The 14613-nt window shown below is 40.1% G+C and overlaps 1 protein-coding gene across 1 annotated transcript in view; it reads right to left on the reverse strand.

The window, feature by feature from the left end:
- Positions 1–14613, reverse strand: part of LOC126299622 (plexin-B) — a 1140690-nt gene that overhangs the window by 16458 nt on the left and 1109619 nt on the right. Inside the window, exons 16-17 of the mRNA XM_049991664.1 lie at positions 4398–4746; positions 1742–1895 (exon numbers count right to left, since the gene is read on the reverse strand). Coding sequence (XP_049847621.1) covers positions 1742–1895; positions 4398–4746 — 503 coding nt within the window. The remainder of the gene's footprint in view (positions 1–1741; positions 1896–4397; positions 4747–14613) is intronic.

Raw genomic sequence — 14613 nt, forward strand, 5'->3', positions numbered from 1 at the left:
TCCTCATACTAGAAACAAATATAAAACTCTTAACAGTTACACGTTCTCACTTACTTTTGACCCTCAGCTAGGACTACATCCATACACGCCTAGCAATGTGTAGTGTGACTGTTTTATATGCTTATTAAAATGACTTGTTGGTAGTAAGGAAACAAGGACATAAAAACAAATACATGTGATACAAGAAAAGAGGCTTTTCATGGGTAACATATGTTTCTCAAAATAAGAAGTGGAAAACATGCACAAAGCAATAAACAAAAAGGGTGAAATTATAAAGCAGTATCCTGAGACAGCAAAGCAGGATGAATCAATTAACAAGGATGACAAATAGCTTAATGATTCTTTGGAAAAGTAAATAAATCTGTTTACCAAAAATTGTAATGTAATTTTTAGGAATAAAATAAAAAAATGGCAATTGAAAGTAAAAATGAAAGAGTTTCTACTGGCTACAGATGTCTCTATGATCTCAGAGACGTGTTTAGGGATAAAGCTATATCATATTCTGCCAAAATGAAGATCTACAATGCCGTTATATGCCCCAATGTCCTCTAAGACACAGAGAACTGGACACGAACTAAAAGAGAACACAAAAGCTCCTTACATTTGAAAGAAATGCTATGAGAAAGATTTGGTGCCCAGTGAAGGAAGGACTTGTTGGTAGTAAGGAAACAAGGACATAAAAACAAATACATGTGATACAAGAAAAGAGGCTTTTCATGGGTAACATATGTTTCTCAAAATAAGAAGTGGAAAACATGCACAAAGCAATAAACAAAAAGGGTGAAATTATAAAGCAGTATCCTGAGACAGCAAAGCAGGATGAATCAATTAACAAGGATGACAAATAGCTTCATGATTCTTTGGAAAAGTAAATAAATCTGTTTACCAAAAATTGTAATGTAATTTTTAGGAATAAAATTAAAAAATGGCAATTGAAAGTAAAAATGAAAGAGTTTCTACTGGCTACAGATGTCTTTATGATCTCAGAGACGTGTTTAGGGATAAAGCTATATCATATTCTGCCAAAATGAAGATCTACAATGCCGTTATATGCCCCAATGTCCTCTAAGACACAGAGAACTGGACACGAACTAAAAGAGAACACAAAAGCTCCTTACATTTGAAAGAAATGCTATGAGAAAGATTTGGTGCCCAGTGAAGGAAGGAGACACTTGGAGGGCAAGAAAGAATAACAAAATTTATGAGATCATGAACCAGTCCAGCATTTTACAATATCAAAAGAGCAGATGACTCCAATAGGCAGGTCATGTAATCCACATGTCAGAGACCCGACTTTCTAAGCAATGGGAGGTCAAGATTAAGAAAGGTGCAGTAGCTTTGAATGTAGAAAACTGGAAGGAAACAGAAACAGACAGAGTACAGTGGAGACTGACTACTGATGCAGCACATGATCTAAAGGGCTGATGACTACAGGGTAAGTAAACAAGTAAGTAAGAAAGTGGAAAGCAGAGGAAAATGGTGAATTGAAGAAACACACATGTCTAGAAAATTTTGTCTACTGGCACCAGCCTAACAAAACAATGATAGAAACCAGGATTTTTTTAATTTTTTTAAGTTAGTGCGAGAGAACCCAAAAATTTAGCATAGTGAACCTACACCATTTTCACCAAGTACTCATCAAGTTTTGGGGAAAGTGAGTGATAACAGATTTAATATTTTCTTCATATGTTAATTGTATTGTATAACACCTATTAATGGGTAACATGTATTTTTTTCATACCTAAATCAACTTCATGGATTGATGGCCTCAGTGAGAAGGGAGTATTCTTGTAAAGTGCATCTAATATTTTGGATTTAACTTGGCTTATAGTGTCACAGTCTAAAACTTTACATTGAATCTTTTCATCTATCTCATCCTGTACAACATGGAGAGTCTGAAATAAACAGAAACAAGTATTAGTCCAAAAATGATGAACTTCAAAAGCAAAAGCAATTTGTAGCTTAGACTAACTTGTGATGGGATAGCGTCACAAAATTATGTAAGTTACCCTACTACAAAATGATATTTGTCTTATTAGGTACAGGAAATAAACAGAAACTGGCAAAATTAATAATGGAACTTCTAATACCATGTCTTCATATTCCCAGAGATCTCCAGAAATATCCTGAACTATTTTCCATGGAAGATGCTATAAGATGTAATTTTAATATTCAAAAACTGCTGAGAAACACATTTTTATGAAGGAGAAAAACTTGAATTGAAATAAATTCTTACAATATCTCACGCACTATCCACTTCTTTGTCCTTTTTGTGGCCTTTCTTATTTACCTCTCAATTTATTTCTGAGAAGAGAACAGTATTTTCTTCTAGTGGACTTAAACTTCTTGTCACTTAATGATACTCATCGGGAAGTCACTGTTCAGTAGAACACAAAAAGTACAATTCTGCAGGTCAATCACCATTTGCTCATCAGTTAAGAATACTAGGTACATTCTATGTTGCAGTCTGTACGGTCAACTTGGGATCAAACACTGCCACCAGTGCTCTGTTTGATGATGATAAGAGGAGCAGTGTTCTCAAACAACTGGAGTTCTCTTCACTTCCTCTTCTTTTAGGTATGTTGTTCATGGACTACAGTAATTTCAACTGTTTGTCCTATCTTTTCTTCCATCATCATTTCTTGATGTTTTTCTCTCTTCTCCGTTTTGCATTTTTCATGGGAACTGTTGGAATCTTGCAATTTCTTCCTGAGTGGGAGATTTACCTCAACAATTCGTGGAGTAGTTTGGAGTTCATCCATATCCCTTCCAATTTTTTTGTACCATGTACTATCCATTTTTAATTTACTGAAATAAGTGGACAGCCTTTTTGTCAGTCTGTTGGGATTCATGCTTTGGATATGACCATAGAAACTTATTCTTCATTTCCTAATCCTTTTTTTCAATATGTGTATGAATGTCACTATTACAACATCATCTGTATTGTGTTTTCTCTTCAACTGGTCCCAAATCTTTCCTTAGTACTCTTCTTTCCACGATTTCCAGTTTTTTTTATCATTGCCTTTGTGTTTAGAGTTATTCTGGGTGTTTTACTGTAGAGTAATGTCTAAGTTAACCACTGAAGAAATTGATTTTTTTTATTATATACATCCTTAGTGAGGTAGTATGCTGTTTTCACTTTATTAACTCTTCCTTTAATGGCTTCCTTCTCCAAAATGTCTCTCTTAGCTATGTGGCTGTCTCCATTGAGCTTGAAAGTACAACTAGGTTGTCTAAAAAGTCTATTTGTAGATTGTCCCCTCTGTAACCTAATATAATGATCGCTTTGATTTTGATTTCTCCTAATGACATTCTCTATCCTGTTATGACTTTTTGTAGAAGGCAATTAAAGAGCAGTGGTGAGAGACCATCTCCTGTCTGACTCTATTTTTGATCTCAAAATTTCTACAAATTTCACTTTAGAATAAGTGTTTGTTGGAATTTGCTTAATTAGAGCTGTGGGTTTGCTGTCTAAGCCAAGTTCATTGAGAATTTCAAGCAGTGAGTTCCTGTCTTCCTAGCAGTAGCACCTTCATACCACTAAAAAAAATCTGTTTCTCTATTTTCTACCCTGTGACCACAAGAATCAGATGAATGGAGGAGGAGGAGATTAGTGTTTAACGTCCTGTCGACAACTAGGTCATTAGAGACAGAGCACAAGCTCGGGTGAGGGAAGGATGGGGAAGGAAATCGGCCGTGTCCTTTCAAAGGAACCATCCTGGCATTTGCCTGAAGCGATTTAGGGAAATCACGGAAAACCTAAATCAGGATGGCCAGAGACGGGATTGAACCGTTGTCCTCCCGAATGCGAGTCCAGTGTGCTAACTACTGCGCCACCTAGCTCGGTTAATCAGATGAATGCTTGCTCCATGTTCAGCTGATTATGCGAACCCCTTCCTGTTAAGCATGTACTGCTGTGCATTGCCAAAACCTTCTCACATAAAGTATCTTCACAACAAATGAGTTTCAAATATGATATATGCTGTCATTACATTGTTACTTTCATAAATGTACACATTTTGGATGAAGATGTGCAAGTTAAAATTTTCAAGACAATTTTGTACGGGCATTGCCAGAATGTACATCATGAGCCAATGGTAGCAGTCAAAGTCTTATCAAAATAAAATCTTCTGCATCCAAGTTTTTTTTAAATGCAAAATGTGTTTCTATTTTTGAATTAATGTTATGTCATTCTTTATGCTGATTCCATGTTAAACAGTAGCAGCCTCCATACAATACATTTACTTACAATAGCATTTAGTCTATGCTTAGAGAAACATTTAGTAAACTGTAAATCATGAGGAACAAACACAAATAAAATCTGTAGTGGTAGGTATAATAGAAATTTGTCTTGTGACAAATCTGATATCATCAAAAATTACTCAAAAGACACTTACCACGACTCCATGATCAATCTGTTCCCTAAGCAGTCGTTCTTCAGAAAGCGAGTATCGTGCATCATGAGTGATGGCATCTACTGGCCCCTTTTCAATCTGATGTTTAATAGCTTTAAACAACAAAAAGAGGGAAGAACCAGCGTAATCTTTCAGGTAATTGTACATACAAAGAGCCATCCAGTTTGTTAACATTTTTTCAACAACAGATTCAGTTCTTCGCAACATCAGCTGTGGATGTTTTGTACAAACAGATTTGTCAATCAGTCTTAACAGCAAGCTTCTAAGAATGTCAGTTGCATATTCCATCTTCCCCATGAGAACTACCATTAATAAGGAAGCCACATTGACCCTGTGAAGGAAGAATACACTGTCAGTATCACATAATACAGGTTCCACTGAAAGAAAAAATCCAGACAAATTACACAACTATTCTTCCGTCACAATATGACTGTGCCTACAGCTAACATTCAGGTTGCTGTAAACTCACTGGTTAATACTACAAAACATAGAAAATCAATACTATGAAAACTTTTCTTTCCTTAGGGGCCCTTCAGGTGGTAGGTGGTATTGAGAACTGTCAACTCATAAATTTTACTGCAAACATCATAATGATAAACCATATAATACAAGGGCATGCTGAAAAGTAATGTCTCCAAACTTTTTATTTGAAAACTCTTATGATTTTTTAAATAAAACAAACTTTATTAACATTCTACATCTTATTCTTCATGTCTACATATTTATTTATTCCTGAACATAGTCTCCCTGACGTCACACACATTTCTCCCAATGAGAGACAAATTTGTTGGTACCATCACTGTAGAAAGTTTGACTTTGTTGATGGAGACACAACTTCATCTCTGCTTGCATTGTTTCATCATTATCGAAGTTAACTCCTCAAAGGTTCTACTTAAGTTGTGGAAACAGATGAAAAGTAGATGGGACCAAGTTGGGACTGTATAGAGGACGATCGATGACACTGAACCCAAGGTGCCAGATTGTTGCAGATGTCGCAGCACTTGTGTGTGGTCTGGCACTGTCATGAAGAAGAGGGCACTCTGTATGTGGGATTCTGATGGTCTCTCATGCACTGTCATAGTTACACTCCTGGAAATTGAAATAAGAACACCGTGAATTCATTGTCCAAGGAAGGGGAAACTTTATTGACACATTCCTGGGGTCAGATACATCACATGATCACACTGACAGAACCACAGGCACATAGACACAGGCAACAGAGGATGCACAATGTCGGCACTAGTACAGTGTATATCCACCTTTCGCAGCAATGCAGGCTGCTATTCTCCCATGGAGACGATCATAGAGATGCTGGATGTAGTCCTGTGGAACGGCTTGCCATGCCATTTCCACCTGGCGCCTCAGTTGGACCAGCGTTCGTGCTGGACGTGCACACCGCGTGAGACGACGCTTCATCCAGTCCCAAACATGCTCAATGGGCGACAGATCCGGAGATCTTGCTGGCCAGGGTAGTTGACTTACACCTTCTAGAGCACGTTGGGTGGCACAGGATACATGCGGACGTGCATTGTCCTGTTGGAACAGCAACTTCCCTTGCCAGTCTAGGAATGGTAGAACGATGGGTTCGATGACGGTTTGGATGTACCGTGCACTATTCAGTGTCCCCTCGACGATCACCAGAGGTGTACGGCCAGTGTATGAGATCGCTCCCCACACCATGATGCCGGGTGTTGGCCCTGTGTGCCTCGGTCGTATGCAGTCCTGATTGTGGCGCTCACCTGCACGGCGCCAAACACGCATACGACCATCATTGGCACCAAGGCAGAAGCGACTCTCATCGCTGAAGACGACACGTCTCCATTCGTCCGTCCATTCACGCCTGTCGCGACACCACTGGAGGCGGGCTGCACGATGTTGGGGCGTGAGCGGAAGACGGCCTAACGGTGTGCGGGACCGTAGCCCAGCTTCATGGAGACGGTTGCGAATGGTCCTTGCCGATACCCCAGGAGCAACAGTGTCCCTAATTTGCTGGCAAGTGGCGGTGCGGTCCCCTACGGCACTGCGTAGGATCCTACGGTCTTGGCGTGCATCCGTGCGTCGCTGTGGTCCGGTCCCAGGTCGACGGGCACGTGCACCTTCCGCCGACCACTGGCGACAACATTGATGTACTGTGGAGACCTCATGCCCCACGTGTTGAACAATTCGGCGGTACGTCCACCCGGCCTCCCGCATGCCCACTATACGCCCTCGCTCAAAGTCCGTCAACTGCACATACGGTTCACGTCCACGCTGTCACGGCATGCTACCAGTGTTAAAGACTGCGATGGACCTTCATATGCCACGGCAAACTGGCTGACACTGACGGCGGCGGTGCACAAATGCTGCGCAGCTAGCGCCATTCAATGGCCAACACCGCGGTTCCTGGTGTATCCGCTGTGCCGTGCGTGTGATCATTGCTTGTACAGCCCTCTCGCAATGTCCGGAGCAAGTATGGTGGGTCTGACACACCGGTGTCAATGTGTTCTTTTTTCCATTTCCAGGAGTGTATGTTACATACCATCATGTTACATGCTACATTTTGAAGTCCTGTATCAGTAGAGGACTGCTATTTGCATCAGCAAAATGGAAAAATCAACTGAGTAATATGCATGACACACAATATATCACCTGATATTGAGAAAAGAATAAAAGATCTGGATGGATTAGTTTTCAGCATATCTTCATATGATATCACAATGATGATGAAAGTCTTGAATGGCATGCAAGAATTCTAATGTTTAACACAATGAAGACACTATGTCCCTTTATAGGCAATATCTCTTTTTAAAAATAGATAGTGTTTGCATGATGATGGTACAAACTTACAGTGATGAAATGAAACATGTGTCTGACATTTCTGGCCAAGAGACGAGCCTATTGAAAGTCTTTCTCTTTGATACCACTTTGGCGACTTGCACATTGAAGATGATGAAACAATGATGAGGACAACACAAACACCCAGTCCTGAGCAGAGAAGGTCCCCAAAATCAACCCAGGGCCCCGTGATTGAGTGTCAGCAACACAACCACAAGACCATGAGCTACTGACACTTCCAGTGATAATGAACAAAGACAAATATGTTGTTCTGAGATAGGCAAATCTGTTCATGTAAGGAAAGAGATAAAAGTTATAGGCAAACCTGTTCATGTAAGGAAAGAGATAAAAGTTATAAGTGAAACTGAGATAGTTTAACATTTATCACTGGTCTGCTGGCAATGATAAAACTACAAGTACCTTATCTATCTGTACAGCTTGTACACAACATTACATTCACAATAACTGTTTAAAGTGGCATCCCCAACTTGTATACAGGCATTCTAATGTCATACAAAGTTCTGTTATAGTTGTTCAAACAAATCCAGCATTGTTTGAACAATGTCACAGGCAGCAAAAATTCTTGTCAGGATATATTCTTCACTCTTGGCAGGTGTTGAGTAAATAAGACTCTTTTCATGATCCACAACAACAAAATCATGTGGGGTCAGCTCAGATGAATGAACTGACTGCAAAACAGGATAGCTTCATTCTATCCACAATTCAGGAAAATTCTGACACAGGTATTCATGAACAAGACATGCAGGGCAAGCAGGGATTTCAATATGAAAGACCAAGTAGGACGTCATCCAAAAACATCTCTCAAAATAAAAGTGTGCTATGGTACAGTGAAACAGAAAGGAGGCAGATCAGGCCCATTAACCAATTCTTAAGTACGTTTACCCATGAGTTCGCAGCAAATATGTGTTGATCGTGTTTCACAATGATGGTACCATGGGGATTCACAAAGTTCCACATATGACTGAGAAAAGCACCTATGCAGGAAAATGAGAACTGACGATACAAAATTGCAGTACCCACTGATTCAACACAGTCTGCAGGAGTAAAGGCATCCATTTTCTGTCAATTGTAGTGTGAAGCTGCAGTTCCTATTGCACTATCCATGTAGCACTGTGTGGTACACTGACTGACTGCCCATTAGATGCTCCTCATCCTCATGGGTAAGAATTACTTCTGGAGTCTGTATAGTTTGTTGTCCTCAGTTGAAGTATTGTGAAACTACTTACCATGTTTCCATTTACCTCTGACAACTTCTTGGTATCAGCTATTTGTCACATGTATCCTATGTGGGACTTTATCTGAACAGAATATCGGCTTCCCAACAGTTTTCGTTTGCTTCATCGTGGCTGGTCTACTGTACACTGTAACCTATAAACACAGTGTGCAATCTTCCCAACCTTTACATGAAGACTGACCATGTCCAGGCACACATTATGCCATGTGAAAAGCATCAGTGATATTGCCTATCTGAACCACTCATTACATATACTTACTTGTTGCTACGATTTACCTACCTGGTAACTATGTACATAAAAAATCAGTTAATTACAGCATACAAATAACAATTTGTTGATTCTCATATCCCACTCACAGATTTATCCCATGACAGTTCTGGTTTCATAACTAATTACTTGAGTGTTTCTGTACCAGGGTTTTTATCTTAGATTGAGGGAAACTGGAGGAGGGTAAATGAATCATCATCACAGTAACACTTTGTATATCAAAATTACTTGGTATGATGACTACCATAATACTATGCCTGAAAAGATTAATACAATCATGAATAAAACCAATACATGAATAAAACCACTTTTGAGTAACATGCCTCTTAGTTTCTTTCTAACACACTAGACCTTTAGCTTAAAATGGAATGTGATTCATAAAATGTTCCTGGCGTGGCCCATATGTACAGTTGAAGCTTCCATGAAAGAAAGGATAATTTAAAGGAAAAGAAAGAAGTGCCACAAGAGGTAGCAATGGTCAAAACTAGAAGAAAAGTTCCTCTAATGATTCGTCTGGAAATCAATATCTGTGGAGATATGGGCCTATTTGTTCTTTCATTCTCATCTGCCTGAGCACTGTAGGCAGTGCTGTATGCTATTATCACACATTGTGACAGATCCTGCTGCCTTTCTTTGCAGTGAATCATGCAATCTTTTCAAATCCAGTGTGCACTCTGTGTGCATTCGGGGAGGAGTCATTCCTGACGTGGAAAGGGTCCTTCCGGAAGCCATGAAGAGCACAGGGTGCAGCCAGCTGCAGGTGGTGGCACACGTTGGCACTAATGACGTGTGTTGCTTTGGATCTGAGGAAATTCTCTCTGGATTCCAGCGGCTATCTGATTTGGTGAAGGCTGCCAGTCTTGCTTACGAGATAAAAGGGGAGCTCACCATCTGCAGCATCGTCGACAGAAACGACTGCGGACCTTTGGTGCAGAGCCGGTTGGAGGGTCTGAATCAGAGGCTCAGATGGTTTTGCGACCATGTTGGCTGCAGATTCCTTGACTTGCGCCATAGGGTGGTGGGGTTTCGGGTTCCGCTGAATAGGTCAGGAGTTCACTACACTCAGCTGGCGGCTACACGGGTAGCGGAGGCTGTGTGGCGTGGACTGGGTGGTTTTTTAGGTTAGAAGGCCTTGGGAAAGAACGGGGTGGGCTGCAATGTCAAAGGGTGCATGGCAAATACAGGACGTGCTTGGATCAAGGAACAGTCGGAATTATAGTTGTAAATTGTTGTAGTTGTGCTGGAAAAGTCCCTGAGCTTAAAGCGCTAATAGAAAGCACAGAAGCTGATATCGTTATAGGTATAGAAAGCAGGCTAAAGCCTGAAATAAATTCTGCAGTAATTTTTACGAAGTCTCAGATGGTGTTCAGGAAAGATAGATTAGGCAGAATTGGTGGTGGAGTGTTTGTGTCTGTCAGTAGTGGTTTATCTTGTAGTGAAGTCGAAGTAGATACTCCATGCGAATTGGTATGGGTGGAGGTTATACTTAACAGCCGAACTAAGTTAATAATTGGCTCCTTCTACCAACCCCCAGACTCCAATGATACAGTTGCGGAACAGTTCAGAGAAAGTTTGAGTCTCGTAGCAAATAAATACCCCACTCATACGGTTATAGTTGGTGGGGACTTCAACCTTCCCTCAATATGTTGGCAAAAATACTTGCTCAAAACCGGTAGTAGGCAGAAAACATCTTCCAAGATTGTCCTAAATGCTTTGTCTGAAAATTATTTCGAGCAGTTAGTCCACGAACCCACGCGAATTGTAAATGGTTTGCAAAAACACACTTGACCTCTTAGCCATAAACAATCCAGAGCTGATAGAGAGCATCATGACTGATACAGGGATTAGTGATCACAAGGTTGTTGTAGCTAGGTTCAATACCGTTTCTTCCAAATCCATCAGAAACACAAGCAAAATAACTTTATTTAAAAAAGCGGATAAAGTGTTACTAGAAGCCTTCGTAAAAGACAATCTCCATTCCTTCCGAACTGACTATGCAAATGTAGACGAGATGTTGCTCAAATTCAAAGATATAGTAGCAACAGCAATTGAGAGATTCACACCTCATAAATTGGTAAGAGATGGAACAGATCCCCCGTGGTACACAAAATAGGTCCGAATGCTGTTGCAGAGGCAAAGGAAAAAGCATGAGAAGTTCAGAAGAACGCGAAATCCCAAAGATTGGCTAAAATTTACAGACGCGCGAAATTTGGCACGGACTTCAATGAGAGATGCCTTTAATAATTTCCACAATGAAACATTGTCTCGAAATTTGGTAGAAAATCCGAAGAAATTCTGGTCGTATGTAAAGTACACAAGCGGCAAGACGCAGTCAATACCTTCGCTGCGCAGTGCCGAAGGTACTGTTACCGGCGACTGTGCCGCTAAAGCGGAGTTATTGAACACAGTTTTCTGAAATTCCTTCACCAGGGAAGACGAATTGAATATTTCAGAATTTGAAACATGAACATCTGCTAGCATGAGTTTCTTAGAAGTAGATATCTTAGGGGTTGCGAAGCAACTCAATTCGCTTGATAGGGGCAAGTCTTCAGGTCTAGATTGTATACCGATTAGGTTCCTTTCAGATTATGCTGATACAATAGCTCCCTACTTAGCGCTCATATACAACGGCTCGCTCACCGATAGTTCTGTACCTACAGATTGGAAAATTGCGCAGGTCGCACCAGTGTTTAAGAAGGGTAGTAGGAGTAAGCCATCGAACTACAGACCTATATCATTGATGTCAGTTTGCAGTAGGGTTTTGGAGCATATACTGTATTCAAACATGATGAATCACCTCGAAGGGAACATCTATTGATACGTAATCAGTATGGTTTCAGAAAACATCGTTCTTGTGCAACACAGCTAGCTCTTTATTCAAACAAAGTAATGGCCACTATCGACAGGGGATCTCAAGTTGATTCCATATTTCTAGATTTCCGGAAAGCTTTTGACACTGTTCCTCACAAGCGACTTCTAATCAAGCTGTGGGCCTATGGGGTATCGTCTCAGTTGTGCGACTGGATTCGTGATTTCCTGTCAGGAAGGTCACAGTTCATAGTAATAGACGGCAAATCATCGAGTAAAACTGAAGTGATATCAGGTGTTCCCCAGGGAAGCGTCTTGGGACCTCTGCTGTTCCTGATCTATATAAATGACTTGGGTGACAATCTGAACAGTTCTCTTAGGTTGTTCGCAGATGATGCTGTAATTTACCGTCTAGTAAGGTCATCCGAAGACCAGTATCAGTTGCAAAGCGATTTAGAAAAGATTGCTGTATGGTGTGACAGGTGGCAGTTGACGCTAAATAACTAAAAGTGTGAGGTGATCCACATGAGTTCCAAAAGAAATCCGCTGGAATTCAATTACTCGATAAATAGTACAATTCTCAAGGCTGTCAATTCAACTAAGTACCTGGGTGTTAAAATTACAAACAACTTCAGTTGGAAAGACCACATAGATAATATTGTGGGGAAGGTGAGCCAAAGGTTGCGTTTCATTGGCAGGACACTTAGAAGATGCAACAAGTCCGCTAAAGAGACAGCTTACACTACTCTCGTTCGTCCTCTGTTAGAATATTGCTGCGCGGTGTGGGATCCTTACCAGGTGGGATTGACGGAGGACATCGAAAGGGTGCAAACAAGGGTAGCTCGTTTTGTATTATCACGTAATAGGGGACAGAGTGTGGCAGATATGATATGCGAATTGGGATGGAAGTCATTACAGCAAAGACGTTTTTCGTCGCGGCAAGATCTTTTTACGAAATTTCAGTCACCAACTTTCTCTTCCGAATGCGAAAATATTTTGTTGAACCCAACCTACATGGGTAGGAATGATCATCATAATAAAATAAGAGAAATCAGAGATCGAACAGAAAGGTTTAGGTGTTCGTTTTTCCCGCGTGCTGTTAGGGAGTGGAATAGTAGAGAGATAGTATGATTGTGGTTCGATGAACCCTCTGCCAAGCACTTAAATGTGAATTGCAGAGTAGTCATGTAGATGTAGATATATCTCACTCCACTCAGAGTGCATCACGTGCATTGGCCACATGCACCTATAAGATCTGCACATTGTTGATGGGTTGGGCATAGGTCAATGTGTTTAAATGTCCCCATAGCCAGAAATCTAGTGGATTCAGGTTCAGTGAATAGGGAATATCTGGACCTGCTCGTGCAATCCATTGTCCAGGAAATGTTGTGGTTCAAATGGCTCTGAGCACTATGGGACTTAACTTCTGAGATTGTCCGTCTCCTAGAACTTAGAACTACTTAAACCTAACTGACCTAAGGACATCACGCACACCCATGCCCGAGGCAGGATTTGAACCTATTACTGTAGCGATCGCGCGGATCCAGACTGTAGTGCCTAGAACCACTCGGCCACCCCGGCCGGCGAAATGTTGTGGTACTGTCACATGATTCTTAGGAAATGGGATGGTGTCCAAATGTATGTAAACAATGGTCAGTGTTTTTCTTCAAGATTAATGCTCTCCAACAGTGCTGGTAATTTATCACACCGAAAATGGTGATACGCAGCACCTCTTAATCAATCCAGAGAAGTATATGGCTCTATGAGTCTGCCACCAACAATTCAAGCCCACACATTGATGATGAAGCAATCAAAACACCTCACCTCTATGATTGCTTCGAGATTTTCATATGCCCACGTGTGTGTATTGTGGTAACTTACTATGTTATTTCCTGTGGATTCTGCTTACACAAGTAAAATGGGCCACATCTCAACAGGTATTGATTTACACACATATCATTATAGTAACTTTTCTTCTGGTTTTGACCAGTACTCCCTCCTGGATGTATGTGAGAATTTTTTTTGAACACCATGTATAAAATCTAATTTTCATCCATACAGATCAGAAGCTTTCTGATCTCTAGTGAGATATGTGGACTCTAAACTAGGAAATCCATTGCCTGTTTTGTTGAAAGTGTTGCACGGTTTTGGATTTTGGTCCTTGTAAGACAAATCAGGTAGCTCCCTTTGAAATTAATAATGTCTCTTTTTTTCATTTTTGAAAAGTTCATTTTTGAATGCTTTCTGAAGGATGATTGCATAATTGTGAATATTTAGTTGTTTATGATGACTTTTTGTCACATTCCATTACCACCTTTCTGAATTCTCAGGTGACCCCTACAAATCATCTAATATTCAGTGATTTTCCTTCTACAGTTCTTGCCCAACACTGCTAACTACATACATGTACTCTGATTATTGAAACTAAGTTGCTTTACATTTGCTGTGCAAGAATGAGGAGAATGAGGCATGGGATTGATTTAAATCATTAATAAATGTGACCTCAGCCTTTCACATAGGCAAACTGAAAATTTTCTTTTCTAGTTTTTCACACCTGTTTTCCATTTACATTTTTAATGCAAACATAAAGATATATGTTTCACTCCCTCCCTCATCCTTTCTTTCTCTTCTAATCTCTTCTAATTTCCTTATCTCTAATTTGGTTATCATGTAGAATAAAGTGTTCTTTCATCTTTTTAGGGAAGAAAGTCAATGTATCACATAATATTGTAATACAATAACACAAAGTTCTTATCAGTTTGTAAATCATACAGGGCTTGTCCTGGAAAATACATCAATTTTTATAGCAATACAACTGATTTTTTTCACAGTCTTCTACAGAGGGTGCTATTCCCAGGAATGCTGCAAGAACATCACAAATTATAAGAAAAAATTATTATAACCAGATAGAAACTTAGAAGAAGAAAAAATTCATATAACCAGGTATAAACTTATTCAGTATCTTCACAATAAGAAGGAAGTGTTAGCATGGTATGACTAACATATGAATGTGGCCTATCATGTTTTATAAAGTATGATACTACATAAAAATC

The sequence above is a fragment of the Schistocerca gregaria genome, chromosome X, assembly GCF_023897955.1.
Source record: "Schistocerca gregaria isolate iqSchGreg1 chromosome X, iqSchGreg1.2, whole genome shotgun sequence".
NCBI lineage: Eukaryota > Metazoa > Arthropoda > Insecta > Orthoptera > Acrididae > Schistocerca > Schistocerca gregaria.